This window comes from Perca flavescens, chromosome 16 (genome assembly GCF_004354835.1).
Source record: "Perca flavescens isolate YP-PL-M2 chromosome 16, PFLA_1.0, whole genome shotgun sequence".
NCBI lineage: Eukaryota > Metazoa > Chordata > Actinopteri > Perciformes > Percidae > Perca > Perca flavescens.
In genome coordinates this window covers 14,194,424-14,214,121 of record NC_041346.1, presented here as the reverse complement: position 1 = coordinate 14,214,121, position 19,698 = coordinate 14,194,424, and the positions used below count along the sequence as shown (strand labels likewise).

The 19,698-nt window shown below is 40.5% G+C and overlaps 1 protein-coding gene across 2 annotated transcripts in view; it reads left to right on the top strand.

Moving 5' to 3' along the window:
* Positions 1–17,549, top strand: part of mmp17a (matrix metallopeptidase 17a) — a 75,277-nt gene extending 57,728 nt beyond the window's left edge. For both annotated transcript variants that reach the window (XM_028601881.1, XM_028601880.1), the window contains 6 exons: positions 5,760–5,936; positions 6,674–6,776; positions 8,609–8,691; positions 9,439–9,591; positions 10,162–10,419; positions 16,585–17,549. In XM_028601881.1, the coding sequence (XP_028457682.1) occupies positions 5,760–5,936; positions 6,674–6,776; positions 8,609–8,691; positions 9,439–9,591; positions 10,162–10,419; positions 16,585–16,910 (1,100 nt within the window). In that variant the 3' untranslated portion in view covers positions 16,911–17,549. The remainder of the gene's footprint in view (positions 1–5,759; positions 5,937–6,673; positions 6,777–8,608; positions 8,692–9,438; positions 9,592–10,161; positions 10,420–16,584) is intronic.
* Positions 17,550–19,698: the final 2,149 nt, after the last annotated feature.

Genomic DNA, 19,698 nt, shown 5'->3' with positions numbered 1-19,698 from the left:
AATTCAGCCTTTTTCTGTTTCTTAAACGTGCATTTAAAACATGTTGTACACTTGGGGGCAGTGCAGAACTTAGCTGTAAACACAAGATTGACATATACTGATGTTAGGAAAGTTGATATGGCGAACATGTTAGGAAACAGTTGCGTATTTCCACATCCTGCAAACACAGAGCAGCGTTAGCATTCCTTCAAAGTCATGTTTCACGCCCCCGAATGAATGCAAATCCAAAATTCACTATCCTTTTAGATAAATTCTCCACTATGATAGTCGCTAACTTTGTCGGTGTGCTGAGCAGGTAGCGCACAGTGGATTTTTAGAGCTTTTTCGCTGAAAAAAGTTGCCCGCTCCAGCTGAAAACGATACTGAAGACAGCGTCTGAAGTGTTACAAAAGTTGTGGCGCGTAAAACCAAAACAATGCACATGGGTGATGCGATACACATTCCTAGTAATGGAGTCATACTATTTCACTGATCTACATGTGGTGGTAATGTGCCATGGTATGAAGAAATACCGCAACAAATGCAGAGAAGAAGAAGACTGCTAGCTAGTAAACAGGGGTGTTAAAGGAGAACTCCGGGCAATTTTTACGTTAATCTTGATTGCTATATGTATATGAGTACTGCCGATAACAAAAAAAACAAGCCAAATCGGTGCTAGCAAGACGGAGCCGCTGCAGCTAATGCCAAGAGCTCCCACTCAGCTAAAACGGCAGTTATGGGGGCATAGGATAAAGAGTGCCTTTGTGCCTCTTAACAGACACAAAATGCAATTAAAATGTCTGTGCAAGACTGTTCAAGCCTTCGCGGCGAAAATTTTTATTTTATTTCACCCTCACAAATAGGTAATTGAGTACTGTAGTGGTTATGACCATATTAGTGACTATGTAACTAAAAACTCAAAAGCCTCTTCCATGTGTTCAATATCTTCTGTATTCTCCATAGTTACGTTACTCTAAGCTTCTTTCCTTGTGAACACCTCCGATCGTCACTTTTCACACACTACGCTCCACCAACCTGCACACTGCTATGTACCTTTTTCACGCTACAGCTGAATTCACACGGGACTTCAGCGCGAGACTGCAGCTAGCAGTCTAAAACACTATTTTACTGTACAGGGCATAAACATAATTTGGTCCGTTTCCATGTAGTTACATAGTCACTAATATGGTCATAACTACTACAGTGCCAATTACCTATTTGTGAGGGTGAAATAAAATAAAAAATTTCGCCGGGAAGGCTTGAACGGTCTTCTGGAAGACCTCCACCAGAGCAGCGGGCGCTTGTTGGATTGTTATCCAATTTGTTGAATTTAAACAATGGCTAAGTTGCTAATTGCATCTTGTTGTCATGTAAGGGCCCTGTTCATGTTGCACAGACATTTTAATTGCATTTTGTGTCTGTTAAGAGGCACAAAGGCACTCTTTATCCTATGCCCCCATAACTGCCGTTTTAGCTGAGTGGGAGCTCTCGGCATTAGCTTCAGCAGCTCCGTGTTGCTAGCACCGATTCGGCTTTTTTTTTGGCTATCGGCAGTACTCATATACATATAGCAATCAAGATTAACGTAAAAATTGCCCGGAGTTCTCCTTTAACAATACAGGATGGAAGGAAATTCATTCAGCACTTGTGTTAGACCTTGAGAATACACTCAATGGGGTTTTATTGAGAAGCACTCAATGTAAACATAACTTTTGTTTGTTTATAACCACAGGGTGCCTTTTAATATTAAAATATTGATTATAGCCGTTTTAAAGAGATTATTTTATTATTTTACAATTTTTATTTCATACTGAGACAGTTTTGGTGAATTCTGGGTACTTTTATAATACTAGACCATGAAAAACAGTTGATTGATACTAAATCCTAAAAAAAAAAAAAGTGTGGGTCAAGAAAAGCAGCAGGTTGCATCCTCTCTTTTTCCTGCATGTTGATTGTTGCTCATTGTTGCAAACTGAAAATGTATTAATTCAATTTGGACCCTTGATGTGACAGCCACACTTCTTCTGTTTTGTATAGCTGCCATCAGTCGGTTCAGTAGCTTAAAAGATTGTTACTCTAGAGCTGCCAACTTGCCTAATTTAACACACTAAGAATTCACAAAAGAAATCGATGAAGACTTACATTCCTCTCAATTAATTTTTGACATGACATAATAGCTTTTTGTATCCACTTTGCCTGGGAATGCCAACATCTCAGAGAGGGGAAGTGTCTCCAAACACATAGGCTACAAACCAGCTGAAAAGTCAATAACAGAGTCTGACCAAAACATTGGCATGTGGGATATTATCAGCCAATCATCTGCCTATTTCCCTGCGGATAAGTAACAACTTATTGCATTATAGGGATGCCAAATATATGATCATTTGGAAACAGGGCTGCCATTACACAGTTTGTCCACCAGAGAGCACTGAGAAGTTCATTTTTCAACTATAAAATGTTACTTAGTACATGTTGTGGGCAACATTCTCTGATTTCCAATTTTAAGTTACTATAACTCCTAACATAAATAAAAGTTTTGCTTTAATTTTAGTTTCACTTCTTGGGGCCTAGATTGAGTTCAATAAACTTTGATAAAACTATGATTAATATTTCAAATTGCAGAAGTGTAATTTTCATTTTGTCTGGACACCTTTTTCATATATTTCCAGGATTGAAGTCCGTTCCTCCCCCCAGAATTATTAATATCATGATCAGCCTCCCATATGAGTTTTAGCGACTTAAAGGTTAGAGGAAGGAAGGCTTAAAGCTGTACTCGAGCATGGAATACAAATCAGCTTTCACTGTACTTTCCAATAATCTAGAATATAGTATGGGTAATGGCATCCTCACTTTCGAGGTGAAAAAAGTAGGAAGGAAATATGTGGGTCAACTGGGGCTGCAGATATTACTAGAATAGATTTTTAGGGAACTCGTGAAATAATTTCAGTCTGACAAAATAAGATCAACCGCTACAGCAATTATTCTGCTTGAGCAACTCTTCCATTAGAATTGATACCGCTTAATGTGTATCCTCGGCCATTTGCACTATGTTAGACTCTTAGAACCGATGTTGTCTATTGATGACGGTCAGTTGAAGCTGCCGTCTCTCATCTCGTGTCACTGCAAAATGGGGAGGGCACGAAACTTGACTTTTCCATGACTGTGTTTGCATGCAACTTTACTCATATTAAGCTTCTGTTCAATCTTTTAAATGATGAAAGCCAACTTATTTAAGACCTGTTATTTAAACTGCATGAGTGGGGGGCTGCTGGAATTGCTGTATCATCATCCTCTGTTAATTTCACCGACATGAACAAATTACATGAACAGTAAATTCTCCCATCGCCTTTAGCATGTTTTTTTTTTCCCTGCTTTGAACATCTAAAAAGCTATTATATACCTCAAATGTCCTGATAAAAATATTGACTCTCGAGTGGCACAAGGTAATGCAAGGCACTAGGATTCACATCAAATGAAATGAATAGCCCTTGGCTAGTTGTGCTCTTGCTTCTTTCCATCTACCATATGGTATACTGTCCTTATTAAACTTTAAGTTAAATGCTGCAGGCTGTTTGTAGCATTCTGGATATTTTATGCTGTGTCCAAGGTAGAGGTACCCCATTGTCTTTACTGTGCGTCGAAGTAATACCATTTTTAATGCAATATTGTACAACAGTTCTGTTAGTTGGATATGTGTTACTGATTATGCAGTAATATCATTTTGCTTCTGTGTGTTTACTCTGAACCTCTCTACTTTCCTGCTCTCTGTCTTTCTACCACGGATGTCTAACTAAGTCAATGAGTCCCGTTCATCCACCCAAATCTCTCCGCTCTGACTTTGTCCGCAGGCATTAGGATTTCTTTCTGTCAACCTCAGATGGACCGTAAATACGATGACATGGTACCTACTTTGTTCTGAATCCCTGTTCTCTCCCCCTCGATCCTTCCTTTTATCCACCTTTCCTCTCTGCGCCATGTGCTCCTGTAGATTAGAGTTGGCATTTGGTTTCGGAATACCCCAGGTTTTGTAAACACAAGTGCATGTCTCCAATTGTCCTTTGTCTTTTGACCGAGCACAGCACTGAGATGTTCCCAAGTCAAGGCCAACATAAGGTTAACAGAATGCAGACTTCAGCCTAGCCACCAAGGAATTCTAAGCTAGCTTGGCTCGACACGCTAGCACTCACATTTTTGCAAATCTAAATCTCTAAACCCCAGGTTTTGTCTTGCTTAGCAGAGCCAGACAAGGAGTTTTTGGAGGCTTTGCCTTTTCTTTTTTAGTTGAACATCGAGGGAAATGTGCTTTAATAGCCTGCGGCGTCTTTAGGTGTCTTTCCGCACTCAGGTTTTGATTGGCAGCCCAGGGGCTCAGGCAGAATTACCATAGTTATCTCACTACACCACATGCCTAACAGCACTCACAGCCACCAGAGCTGTCTGTCATGCCTCTTAACTTGCAACCTATGGAGTTCACTCATAAAAAGGGATAAACATGCAAACAGGGGTTGTATTGGTTCGACAAAAGTGACAAACTCTAAGCCGGAAGGTGATCTCTGTAAAAGCTGAAGCTGAGATTATAGTGGTTAAAATAAAAGTAATTGATGATTTATAGTCATAGTCATAGGTACTAAAAATGCTTGTTTTGTGAAACTTTTATTATGAATCTCTCATTATGTCCTATACAAATATTTGCATCTCTTGCTTCTCTGTCTATTGTTTCCTCTCACTGCCTGACAAGGCTGCTGATTCATTTTGAAATCTTGATTGAGCGAGGAAAGAGAAGCTGTGTCTAAAATTTTGAATGTCCAATTTTCTTGTTAAGTCATTTACTACTACGCTGGACAACAACAATTGTAGGGAAGAAAAATAAGCTGTGTGCAGCAATCTGTAGCTGCTTCTTTGATTGAATTGACTGCTCACCTTAAATAACTCCAATTTAAAAGATGAGGGGAGAAAATTTACAATTGGAGGGTGTGTGGATATCTCTTATTTCTGGTCCAAGTTCAAATATGCATTGTTATAAGATGCAAGTACATGACACAAACATAATGCTTATTTTTTGGAACAAATTGACTAATGCTGCATAGCATAGCATTTACATTTACATCTACATCTAACAGTAAAGCAAGGAATCTCTGTCTGTCATTTGCATAATTTGAGAACTGTTGATCAGATCTACTGCACACGGGTGTATTTGGCGGGTGTATTGCTGGGGACCCAAAGACAATTTGGCCAGATGGTGGCGCTAGAACTTTAGACTTTACGTGTTGGCCTTTTTCCTTTGAATGGCATCATGGCCATTTTTCTGGATTCTGTGGCTCCAGAAGAATCTATCTATAGAAGCCACGCCCATTTGCACCATTTTCGCTTTATTTTCTTCTGTTGTTACTCCTACAAATTTCATTTGGTACAGAACATCGCTAACTAAAACTAAAAAGTTTATTTTTTCAGATTTTTTGCTATTCCATACAGTTTTGCTACAGGGCAGTGTTGAGTGTGAAGTAAAAAAAAAAAGGCACTGCACTAGTATCGCTGAACAGGAAAACACAACTAAAACAACACAAACAATATTAAATAAAGTTACCTCAGACTCTTAATCAAAGGCACCCAATCAACTTTTTGATAGTTTGAACTTGGGTTTAAAATGGTCCCATTCATGCTCCATTTTTAGCGGGTAAGGAGTTCAATATTTCGATATTAGATGTATAAAAACTGTAAAAAGAAATATGCCTGGTGATGATTTCAGTGTGTATCTCTCTCTCTCGCTATGTCTCCTTCAGACTCTCATGGGATGGATCTGTTTGCGGTTGCAGTCCATGAGTTTGGTCACGCCATCGGCCTGGTCCACACCTCAGCCATAGAGTCCATCATGAGACCGTACTACCAGGGACCTGTAGGAGACCCTCTGAAATACGACCTACCTTATGAAGACAAGATCCGCGTCTGGCAGCTCTACGGTACAGCAGCTCTACATCCCTTCACTGCTGTGTGTGTGTGTGTGTGTGTGTGTGTGTGTGTGTGTGTGTGTGTGTGTGTGTGTGTGTGTGTGTGTGTGTGTGTGTGTGTGTGTGTGTGTGTGTGTGTGTGTGTGTGTGTGTGTGTGTGTGTGTGTGTGTGTGTGTGCGTGCGTGCGTGTGTGCAAGTGTGTGAGCAAGTGTGTGTCTGTGCGTGTGTGCAAGTGTGTGCGTGCAAGTTTGTGTCTGTGCGTGTGTGCAAATGTGTGTCTGAGGCAGAGAGAGCAAGAGCAATTGCTCTGTAAAGCGCGGTTATTGATTAATGAAAACAGGGATTGAGTTAATTGGACCTCTTTATGCCATATGACCTTATCACACCATTGACTGATATAGAGTGTAGCAGTGTGTGGGGGAAGAGACTAATGATCATGAAGACTAGAATGAAATGCAGGAAAGAATGCTGAAGGCCAGGACTGTGAAGGAGGGAGATAAAAAAAAAAAAACACAGATACTAAGACAAAGCTAAGAGTAAGCATTTTATACTGTATATTTCATGTCATACCGTGGTGCAATGAAATAAATGCATAATACAAAAGAGGAGGAACTGAGCCAACAAGTAAAAATCAGCAGAATGTCTATTGGTTAGTAATTTGATTAATAGATGGCTTGTTCGCAGAGCTATCAATTAATGCCATGTCTTTTGAGGGTTCATTTCATCTTTAATCACATGTTCTCCATAGGCGTCAGAGACTCAGTGTCCCACACAATCCGACCAGGCAACCCCTCCCAGACGGCTGAACCTCCTGTCCTGCTGGACCTTCCTGAAAACAGATCCACTCTCCTGTAAGTAAAGGATCTGTTGTCCATTTAATGCAACACAATGAACTCAACTATTCTGGTTGTCTTTATTCTGATTAACTGGTCTCTTGAATTAATAGGATCAAGAGAGGGCAGCTCTTTTCGGGAGTGGTCTACCTGTGTTTCAAACTACACTGACAACTACACCCAATGCTTGCCGACGTCCATGCATACACATACAAAGACTATGCAGCAGTTCTAAACTAAACAGGCATACAGTATAAAGCCCTCTTTCTCTCATTGGTGCCGGCCTTCCACTGCCCTCATTACTCATTTTGCAGCACCTCCATCTGGTCGTGATGCGTGGAAAAGCTGGATTATGCTCGAGAAGGGTCACAAACGCTGACCACTAGGCAGCGATTTCGTGTTAATAGACCTCTGAATGGAGATCTTTGTTGATAATGCGAGGGCTGGCAGCCTCCCACTCACAGTGGCAGCCCTGTGATCCTAATGGCTTCATCTTTGGCAGGCTGGCCACGTCAGTGCTTTAAATCACTTATTAGCCCAGAGGATAAATGAACTGGGGGACCTCATCGTGTCAGCGTGATAGCATTTCACCTAATGTTTATTAGCCTATTTAATTGAAGGAAACGTGTGCATAGGGTGACCAAACGTCCTCTTTTGCCCGGACATGTCCACTTTTTACCTACTGTCCGGGGCGTCCGGGGGGGTTTTATAAATTCATTAAAATGTCCGGTTTTCACTGTTTTTCATGGGACCATTAAGCGTGTACTTAAATTGACTGGCACTTTGCTCAACACAATACTACGGTAGGCTACTTTGTTGTGTGACGTAATTCCCGAGAGGCTGCCTTGTGAGCGGCTCTGTGACGCGCACATACACAGGGACCAGGGCAGACAGACAGGGACCAGGGCAGACAGACAGGGACCAGGGCAGACAGCGGAGCAGCATTACACACAAAATGCCCAAGCGTTTCGTGCTAAAGATTTCCCACCGTGGTCAGAAAACACAGGGGAGACACTTTGTTTCTCTCACTATGACTCTAGAGTCGGTAGGACTCGCTCGCTGTCACTCTCACTTCTCCCCCGCTCTATATCACCCACTCCCCACACACACACATACACACACATGCCGTCTCGACGCACACACTAGCGCACAAGTATAAACATCAGTCCACTTACAACCATAAAACAAGACTAAAACTGCAAAAAAATGTCCCACGTACCATCCTGGTTGGGACCGGACAAGTGGGAGGCGGAGTGCACCGTGTGCAAAGCTGGCACATATGTTTCAGTGTCTTTATTATTTATCTTATTACATTGAAAAGGTATTAAGAGATATTTTGTTGAAGCTGGATTTTCTAATACAGGTCATATTTAGAACATTATTTCATATTATTTATTTATTTTAAAAGAGAGCTATTATTTTGTTACATGTTGTTACAGATTTTATTTTATTACAGAAGTTATTTTTGCACAATTGAGGCATAATAAAGCATGTTCATTAACCTCTGAGAATCACCACTGTCTGGATTTGTCTCGAGGCCAGGCCGAGTGTCCTCTTTTTTGGAAATCAAAATATGGTCATACTACGTGTGCACATTCATGCACACAGTCAGACTCTCTCAGTAGGTGGGTGCAATTATCCCACAGTTGTTTTTTTATGCAAACGGTTTAATTGGTTTGGTTTTTTTTTTTTTATTGAACTACATACCTTACAATAAGTGAGGTTGTTCTATGTGAAGATAATGTAGGTGTGCATTTAGCCGCAAGCACTCTATGTTCAGAATATCAATTTGAATGTAATTTCTTTTCTTTTTCACAAAAGTTTTCTTTCCTCCAACTTTTCTCTCTCAGGCTGGCACAAGATGCCCCAGACCGATGCACCAGTCACTTTGACGCAGTGGCCCAAATACGAGGGGAGGCCTTCTTTTTCAAAGGTATTCAGGCCTAAATGGAGAAAGTGAACAAGAGAGACTGACGGACAGACAGATAAGTAGAGAGTGGCAGTGAGAGAGAAGAGAGAGAAAAAGGGGGTGAATGGAAAGGAGATAAAGTGAAAGAGTAAGAGACGGGCTGGGCAGAGTGGTGGCTCCAGCAATCAATAGAAAGCCAAATCATGTGTGGCTCCCAGGGCTCGAATCACAGGCTCATACACCGTCACATATTCTGCTGTCTAAACAAAATGGTCCTTAAGGGGCCAGACTGTTGTTGTATACTTGTTATCTGCTCAGCTTGAAATTGATCTTTTTTGGCTTATTGGCCAGCGTGGTAGGAGAGCTTTCGTTAGCCAAAACATGTTAAATATAGTCATATTGAAAAATTATTTCTTAAAACATAACAGTACATGATGTGTATTGGTTATTGTTTCTCCCCTCCTGCTAATTAGTTATACCCCTCCTCCTAAGCACAAGACCAACTGCCTAATTTCCCAACAGTGTTTTTCACAGGTAGATAAAACTATCCAAACAAAGGTAACAAAATTCAAATTTAAAGAGTTTAAATAGACATTTAAATTCACTTTAATGGTAATTGTTGGAGCTTTAGTTCGACCATTAGCCCTGTGGATGTGACCTGCAATATATACAGCGCATTGTTGTCAGACTGAACACAGCTTTACTTGTCATAGACTCCTATAGGATATTGTAAAGACATTCCAAGCTCTAACCTGTTCCTGTCTGTCATAGGGAAGTACTTTTGGCGACTAACTCGAGAGAAGCACCTGGTGTCTCTGCGTCCCGCTCAGATCCATCGCTTCTGGAGGGGCCTCCCACCCAATCTGGACAGTGTGGATGCTGTGTATGAGAGGCCCGGGGACCACAAAATAGTCTTTTTCAAAGGTCGATATCTCTATCGGATTTCAACTGTCTCTTGTATCTGTCTGTGTGGTTTTAGTTGATTTAGTAGAAATTGCCATTTTGCTACTCCATATCGGGCACAAATGATATTGATGATTGTTTTAATGTATACATTCCAATCTATGAATGTGTTATTTCTAGGGATAGGTCGTTTTTTGGCAGTTTGCAGATATCTGTATCAGTGTTTTATTTACCGATAAAGTTCATTACTTAAAAAGTGTTCTACTTTGGCTCGGCTACAGCTCTGTGTCTGTCCCTCTGCTTTGGTTTCATTCACCACTGAGTCTGACTTAATGTCCCGCCCACAACACTATCTGACTATCTTTTACTGGGGATTATGTTGAAAATTTCTAATTTATTAAATAATTGCTTAAAGCATTTAAACTAAAACTAAAATTCCAAAATCTTAATTTTGACTTAAAGATTTTCATTTACAACGTATATTCATATCGGTTCCAAATATCGGTTATCGGTTTTATTAACTACCAATAATCGGTCGATCCTTAGTTATTTCTCCCTTTTAATTATGATCTATGTGTCCACCCTCTTCAGGTCTAAAGTACTGGGTATTTAAAGACAATAACGTGGAGGAGGGCTACCCTCGACCAATCAGTGACTTTGGCCTACCCTTGGAAGGAGTGGATGCAGCCTTTGTTTGGCTGCACAACGACAAAACCTACTTCTTCAAGGACAACCACTACTGGCGCTACGATGACCACCTGAGACGTATGGACCTGGGCTACCCTAAAGACAGCACGCTTTGGAAGGGCCTGCCGCCACAAATGGACGACGCCATGAGGTGGTCTGATGGTGAGTAGCCATAAGAATCAACACTGTTTTTTTGACTTATTATTTTACTTTAGTTAAATTACTTAGTTGGTCATCTGCTGGGTGTAATTGCATAAGAAGATTCAGTAACTGAATGCCACAGAGAGTTTTGAAAAACCTCTTCATCTTTATGTTCGCTACCAAAATAGTTACGTTAGTTTTAAAATTAACCAACATTTAAACACAACCACAAACATGAATTTGCCCGTCAGTGGAAAATTACTCACAATGGGAACACAGGTTTATAAAGTATCATGTGGCTCTAAAGGGAACTGTAAACATTTAGGGAACTTGACTTGGACTTGGAAACGGCACATTTTATATGGAAAAAATACGCTTAATAAAACTGTTGTGAAAAACTGGTGTGAAATTTGGCAGACATTCCAGTATTTAGGCCTGCAGCAGTATCTGGCACCACCACTTCTAAAGGCTACAAACAATTAGCTTAGCTTATCTGAGCATAGATATTTATATCATAGCTGTAGCAAGGTATTGGTTGGAAGCGAATGATCATTTTTAGCAGTCTTAACAAATACCTGCATCTGTGAAGTATTTTGTCATGCAAGTAAACACTATACACAAACTGCACACTCACACAAACATACACGTACGTCCACACAAAAACTCATATAGATACTGTATATACTTTAGGCTCTTGGTTATATGATGTGTACATACACAATAACAAATAACTGGTGACCCATAAAAAGTGAGCTGTGGTTATGGAGAACGTACAGCTGTACGTTTGACTTTAGGGTTTTAAGTTTTCAGACAACAAACTTTTTAGATTACAGACACTGAGTCAGTCTACCAGAATGAGGTTGTAAAACTGGCATCTCAGCTTGCCAACAACAGCCCTGACCTGCAAACACAATGGAGAGCTGTGTTGGGTGTGTTGAATCCACAAGCAGGTCTCCCCTTATTAATCCTTGCTGCCACTGTGAGCTCAGTGGAGTCAGTCAGATTCATGGAGAGCACACTTTTGAAAAACACTAAGGCTACGCTCACACTGCAGGCAAAACTGACCCAAATCAGATCCAGAGTTTCTGTCATAAATGTGTGAACAGCACAAATCATATTGAATCCGATCGTTTCATTTCTGATTTTGGCCACTTTTCTACTAAATCGGTCAGATTTTCTTTCTTTTTTTTTGCAATGCGACCTCAGTCTGAACTGTCATATCAGAATTCATGAGACTTTTACGTTACACTAGATCGATATTCGTCACAATTCTGCACAATTCTCTGAGGTCTCGATTCCATCACTCCTGGCTCCAACTCCGCATCCACACAGACACCTCAGTTCAGAAGTAGCAGCCATTGCTCAACAAAAAGCCATACTTGTGCTGTCCATCTCATCATCCTCGTCCTTGGTATCATTTGCTCACAAATTCGCTGGCTTCCACTGCACAACAACTTATAAATGAAACTGTAAACGCTGACTTTAGTGGCCAGAGTGCTGCATGTGATGTCTTTCTTCATTTATTATATATCAGGGAAGTCATGCTTCCAGTTTGGCTTTGAACCTCCATGTGTAGCAACGTCAATGTTAAAAATTGATACAAGTTGAAAATACAGTCAATAAATTACTTTACAAACAAAAAATGTCAGCTTGGTACAGTAGTGTGCGTTTTGTGTTAAACTTTGTCTCTGTGTTTGGTTGAACCACACGATGTCTGTGGCGTATTGCCGTTGACTGTGACTGAAATGCACAAAAGAAGAAGCTAATATGGTAATTTTAAGAACCATTGACTCATAATCAAAAATAGGTGCAGACAATGCTAGAAAGATGCATTCGCAGGCCCAGATAAAATCATGTGATCTATTGTTTTAAGTGGAACACAAAAATGGTTAATAAAAAGTATGCAGTATTTATATGTTCTAAGCATTATGACAGAAGTTCAAATAACTGTTTTAGTAGTTTAGTTGAACACTTTTCTCCTCTCCATGCTGCGGATGGATTACAAACACAGGCATTTTATCAGGCTCCCAACTTGTCTCTGCTTATCTCGACTTTCAGGCGGAACTTTTAAAGTTCAATGTGTGAGTATCATCCTCACACATACTGCAGTATTTGAGCTGATTGTGGCTCTCAGTGACCACAGCCAAGACTTCATTCTTTCTGAGAGTGTCCTACTCATCTGTTGTTGCTGAGTGATGGCACATGAGAAATGTTTCACTGTTGCAGCATGGTCACTGCCTTCTGTTCAGAATTAAACTGGTTCCAGAATATGGTCGAGAAATTTCTGAAACACATCAGGGAAGAAGTGGCAGTGGCAGATGGACGACACAAGTATTATTCTCTGCTAACTGTCTTAAATTGGCTCAATTGGCTTTTATGACATATGGCCAACCACTGACCCGGCAAGGAACTATACCTTTTAAAAAGTCAACACTGATAACCTTTCAAACAAAAATCCAACCAATTAGGATCTTTGATCAATCAGTGTAGCCTAAGTGTTCACTACTAAGTCGAAATTGTTCCAAAACACTTATGCAGAGTTGGCACAAACACTTAATACAGTAACAAACAAAAAGATTGAAAATAGTTTTGGGGTTTTGTGAAACACTATATGTAACATACTGGAAGCAATACATTTGCAGTCTGATTTAGATGGATGTCTAATCCGTGTCACACACAGAGTACATCAGCAGGATATTAATATTAGGTCTCAGATCTATGGCACGTATGTATGACACATTTTTTTACCTGCCTTTGTTGAATGTTTCTAATTAACACGCTGAGGTGGCTGGAAGGAAGTAGTTTAATCTAGGACAAGAAACATGCTTAGAATATTCCTGCATGTCCATATAATGATAATAGACAAAGTAGCTCATAAATAAAATGGTTACCTTACATTTAAGATACGTCTTTTTTAATGTCCTCCATGTACAAATAATGTCCCAACTCGTCAAAACAGATTGGATCATTAAAGAAAGCCCAAGGTGATACTCACACGCAACAATTTAAATTAACAACTGATACACCAATTAAATGCGTTAGCTTAAATGCATATTTCATTTATATTATTCAATTACTGTGTGTGTTGATGCGTGTGTGTTCCTCTCTTCCTATCTCTCTCCTTCACCTCCCTTTTACACCTTCTCCTAACCTCCCCTTCCTCCCCTCTTCATTCTCTGGCTATAGCTTAAATACATGTAGGAGGAGGTGGGGTAATGTGATCATTATTGGAGCATGTCACACCTGAATCTGCCATGTCAGTAATCTTGGCAGACTGGTTGCATCTGGGCCTGTAAAACATTGTGGTCTTTCACCTTCTATAAAATGTCCATAGTGCCTTCTATAAAACGTGTGTGTGTGTGTGTGTGTGTGTGTGTGTGTGTGTGTGTGTGTGTGTGTGTGTGTGTGTGTGTGTGTGTGTGTGTGTGTGTGTGTGTGTGTGTGTGTGTAAGCTCACAGCTGGCCCTGTGTAATAATGTGTGGCATTAGCATGACATTACCCATTATGTGGATGGATTACAAGTGTATGCTGAATCAAAATTGCAATAATAAAAAAGAGAGGACAATGAATGATCTATCTAAAAGAAAAATAATCATCAAAATGTACCACTCAGAACTGTACTGTATGAATGAACTTTTTTTGTGTTTGTGTTTTAATTACAATAGTGTGCATAACATACACAATTTCTGTCTGCAGCCAGAATTTAGTTTTAACGTTTCTCTCACAGTTAGAACCTAAAACACTGATTAATCAAACCCCCTGGCTAAAAATGTAGAAACGTAGAGTCTGTTTCTTTAACCACTGTGCAGCATAGTGGAGGATAATAGCATAAGTTAATCAATATGGCAGCTGTTATACTGTCAATGAAAGTCTTTATTAAAGAAGTATATTAACACTAAAGCACACTAATGCCATTTTCACACCAAAAGATATTTTTTTCATTGCTTTGAGATTTTTTTATTTTTAAATAAATCCATTCAGCTTTATCATACGGGGATACATTACATATGTTCTGTATAAAAAAAGTTTAACCTGTCAGTCCCAGTATGCCAGTGCTAGGTGCACTGTTGCACATGAACCAATTGGTATTGGTGTTGATCTTTCTGTCAATCAACATATTATAGCTCTGGTCCTTAAAGTGCTCAAATAATGCTTTTTGGCTTTTTTCCTTTCCTTTATTGTGTTATATATCTTTTTTGTGCATGTAATAGGTTTACAAAGCCCAAAGTCCATCCCAAAGGGACGTACGATCTCCAACAGAAAACACTGTTCAAAAAACTGCTCCAAACAGCTCTATTGTAGTCCAGCCTTTACTTTCGTGATGAACGTGCGTCACTTTGTAACACACGTTAATGCTCGCCTAGCTGCTAGCGTGGAACGTCCTCATACTCTGCTTCTGACTGGCTAGTAGTCCTTACCTAGCTACTGCGCATGTGCGACTCCCACCAAAGATGGTACAGAAGTGAGATGCTTCACTCTGTAGCTAAAAGGGAGAACTCAACACACAGGGTGAAAAGAGGAGCTGCAGTAATGTGCAGTACAACAGAAATATGGTGTTTTTTGAAAATTAAACCACATAAACCTATTCTGATATAACCTCTAAATACAATTATGAATCTGAAAATGAGCATAATATGAGCACTTTAAGGGTTAAATGAGCCTACATGCTTGGTTGTAACTGCATGTCGTCATAGCAATCCAAGTAACATCTGCCCATTTGGTTGTTTCCCATTTTCCCTAATAAGGGGAGAGGATGTTACCAAGTTATTAGACTGGTTATGGTAATAAGAGACTTATTTTTTGTATAGGCACATAGATAGGAAAATGACAGAAATAACAGTTTTTGGCCTAAAAACTGAAAGGGTTAAAAAGAGATATTGTGTGATATAAATATAAGTTTAAGATGGAATGTATTATTGCAATGTTATGACTAAACAATGTCAGAGATAATCTCATATATTTTGATAATTCTGGCTAAGAAAAAGACCCTTTAAAATGATGACAGTGGCTTGGTCCTGGCATTTCCTTTAACTAGACAAGGGCCTTAGATCTGGAGTCGGTCCCCTGATGCTGGAGAAAGGTTTCCTGCTGTTCCTCGCAATTACAATAGGTCAGATGCTGAGGACATATTGCCCACCCATGGAGATTAATAATGTTTACTTTAACTTGCACTTGTTTTTGGAAGCCTTTACCAAGCAAATCCTATTTAAGCAATGCCTCCACCAGTTGGCTGTACAGATTAGGCTTTGATAAAGCACTTGTAGATGTTCAAAACTGGCACAAAAACAACAAATTAGCAGCAGGCACTCAGTCCTTATTTCAGGCTACTCTCAAAGGGAGCAAGCAACATCACCTCTTTCCCCTGCAGCAACTCCCAGCTGAATGTGTGGAAGCTCTTTTTCCTGTCAGGTGTTTATAGGTCTGTGTTATATCTGAGCTTTTGCCAGCTTCAGAGGTCCTGCTCTTAAGATCTTTGATGTGTGTGCGTGTGTGCAGGTTTGTGTGTGCTGGTCTACCGCTGCCTCAATCAGTTAGTTAGTTTGTGTTATTTTGTGGCTTTGATGAATCTGAACTAACCCTGTAAAACACCCAGTCACAATTAAACAAACAAACTAACCGATCAATATAGCCTACACCTAAACCAATATAGATTTTTTTTTTAGGTGGGCCTTTTTTAGGTGGCTATTATACATTTTGGTGCTGCCCCCGTCAACAGCAGTACATTGCTTAGCTTCCATGTCGGCACTTCTGCCTGATTCTCCAAACTGGGCGCACTGACCGCTATGTACTGTAGGTATACACTGACTATGGATAAGTACCTCATACAACCCCAATTCAAAATATGTGAACCATCCCTTTTAAAAGATGGATAAGAAATATGCAGGAGGGAGGAGAGGAATGTTATGATGAGAACAATGCTGGAGGGCGAGCAAAAATAAGTTATAGGAAGCAGCAAAAGAACATCCATATTGTTAGTTTTACATTTGTCTGTCTCAATAATCCTGCTAATATATTTGTTTTCTGTATTTTAATACTTCATTTGCGTCCTTGCACTTTCATCTGCCTTAAGGGCAAAGACAATGTAAAGTTAGTAATTTATTCGGTTCTATGTTGTTCTGTTCTAGTATTTCACTTTATTTTAAAACGTACACTAATACCAACCCTTTGCTCTTTCTCTCCTGAAGGCTCGTCCTATTTCTTCAAGGGAAAGGAGTACTGGCGAGTACCGAGCAGCGACATGGAGGTGGAGGCAGGATACCCCCGCCTCATTGCTAAAGACTGGCTGCTGTGCACCCAGATGCAGTCGGACTCTCCGGACACAGAGCCCAAAAGCACGGAGACGAGAGTCAACGTGCACCATCACCCAGACCACGCAGAGAATGGATACGAGGTGTGCTCCTGCACCTCAGACACCGCCTCGCCTTTGGGCGCCCGCCCCTCCCCATCTCCCCTGTGGCTGCTGCCACCTCTCTGGACGCTCTCGCTGGCCCTGCGCTCTGAACTACTATGATGCCAAAGCATGGGACAAAGTTCTTGAACTGGGTGCAGGAAAGAAACTCTTTGGTGGAGGGCCGGTCGACACTCAGTCTAAATACTAACTGGAACATTTTGTTCATATAAATATCAATTAGTATGTTTTTGCTATTTTGTTTTTGTTGCTGTTATTTATTTCACGTGCCATTGGATGGGGTCATCTGAAGCGCCTTGCAGTATGAGTAGTACACACAGTTATCATTGATCATACTAGGGTATGTCTAGTGGGCATCAATTCACTGACATTGATAATGCTCGTACCGTGCAACACAGAACCATAAGTTCTATCTCTTAGTTTCCTCTTAAATGGCTAAACTATCTCATCTTTGCAAGGAATTGAGTGGGACTGTTCAGAAATATCTTCACATGAAAAACAACAGTATTCCAACAGCACCCATAAAACATATTAAAAAAAAATGTAAAACAAGTTTACAGCAATAATGAAGGGCATCCTGGGATGTAGGCATGTCAGTTTTCCCCCCTGTTTTCATTGTTAAGAGCTGCAAATTAAGCTTCTCTAACCTCATATTTTTCATATTTTTACAAATATATGACATCAATTTTCTCCTCTAACTCTTGGCAAAAAAAAACGCGTAGTTCCCAAAATGTCTGAACTATTGCTTTAAATAGTAGCCTCGTGAGACCATCCTGATCTCGCGAGCTCCAGTTTTCTACTCGCAGATCAGTCTGGAATCTTGAGATAGAGAAAATTTTGAGCCGTTCGCCAAACGACCGACCAATCGCCGTTGGTTTAGAGGTGGGTTTAGGTGTGACGCAAAAAGGAAGCGACTGTTAGTCTAAACAACATGGCAGCTTCCACGGATGAGATGAGAGTAGCGATTGCGCAAGTTTTATCATAATTAGAAAGTATTTCTTCATTGAAAGAAGAGCAAAAAAAAAACGGCCACTGGAGGCTTTTTTCTGAGGAAAAGATGTTTTTGCTCTTCTCCCGACTGGTTTCGGCAAGAGTTTGATCTGATTGGTTGAGTTGGCCCATCTATCACCAACATAGGTGGTGATAGACAGATGGTTTATCCAATCAGCTAACCAGTATTTTCGCCCCTTCCCAAAAGTTCTCCAACGGAAAGTTCCCAATCCATCTGGCGGAGTCAGGTTATTTAAATAGTGCCTGGCAAGTAGAACTTCCTGCCAGGCTGATTACTGCCTCCCAGCACTCTCCATCAATCGAATGGTTATGTTTAGGTTGGTCACAGATAAGGTTACGGCTATGACTATGGCTGGGGGTTTGAGCCCACCAATCCCTAGAGAAAGAGACCGTATTTTAACTCAACAGGAAAAGCTGCCGGCTAGAATTGAACAGAGGTGGAAAAAAAATGACATCTGGGATATAGATACTGTAGTTAGACAGGTGACTGACACCCCGGCATGTATCCAGGCAGACAGGTGAAAAGTACCCTGAAATGTAGTGCAGGTAGATAGTTAGGTTTACAGATGAATGGCCCCGTGGGATGTTGACAGGAAACCAAATGAATGGCATGCTGGGATGTCGACAGGTAGATGGATGGCATCCAGGGCTGTAAGCAGATAGACAGGTGAATACCATCCAGTACAGCTACACGAAGACAAGGGCAACCTGTGCTGTGGGAAGTAGGACGAAAGAAAACTTCCTTTTAAGACAGAAAGTTCAAATCTTAAAGAGTTTCTCGGTGTCGCTTAACGCCGTTATCCTAGCTTAACTCACTTACCTGTACTCCTTCGCTCTTTGAGGAACTTCTGCTCATGGATCTCCATGAAACTCATCATTTCCAACCCTGGTACAGAAGCATTCCCTGCCTTTTATAAGAGGTATATTTGTTTTGTTGTATTGTTTTGGTAATAAATATGGATAGATTGTGATTCCATATTGCTTTGATCAGATTATAGTTTCCGGAGCCTTTTCTTTTTCCTCACAGCTGGACAATTTCCTCCATCAATCCAAGCTCCTTCTGGTGACGCCGTTAGCAGACCTCACAAGATGGCAACCGGATTTATTCTTGCCGATATATTTACCTACCGTTTAAATATAGACACAGATATATTTGTGTTGAGATGTTCCATGGTTACTTCTAAACCAAGTGGGCTGTGTATATTTCAAGGTGTGTTTTCTAATGTAAAATATTTTTGTAGAAAAATAAAAGAATATGAATGTCTTTATTGGCTAACTGACATGCATTTGTTTTGGAGACAGAATATTTTAGTAGTCAGTGTTGCGGCTGTTTGGGCGTGAGTGGGTAATTGTTTAGCGTCATTAAAAAGGAGCCCGGCCTTGAAGACAGATGAAGGTAACATGACAGCTTGCAGACACCAGCTGGGAGCTGCTCTCCGTCTCTCTGGCGTTCTTAATGTTTCCTCGTGTAATGGTCAATGCTGTTCATCAGGAATGCAAACCACATCGTGTCAATCACACCACACACTCCCTCTTGAGTGGCTTCAAGAACAGATTTGCTGGCGGGGGATTATACATCGGCACTTTTTTCAGGGAAGTACATCAGAGGAGTAATGCCACCTGATCCAAAAGATATTCAGCAGCTCAGACACTGCTTAGTTGGGGATCAAAGTGAGCTGAATTGTGGGTAAACAACTAAGAAAGGGCTTAGTTACACTGCGTACCACAAGAACCCCATGTCAGTCACAGACTTTTAAAATGAAAGCGACTAAGTATAGAGATAACCTCCACCAAACTTCACCATAATTACTGCTGTAATGACCCTCCGGCTCGATTGTTTATTATTCTGTTCCGGCCGAGGTTAAATGCGCACGTGCAA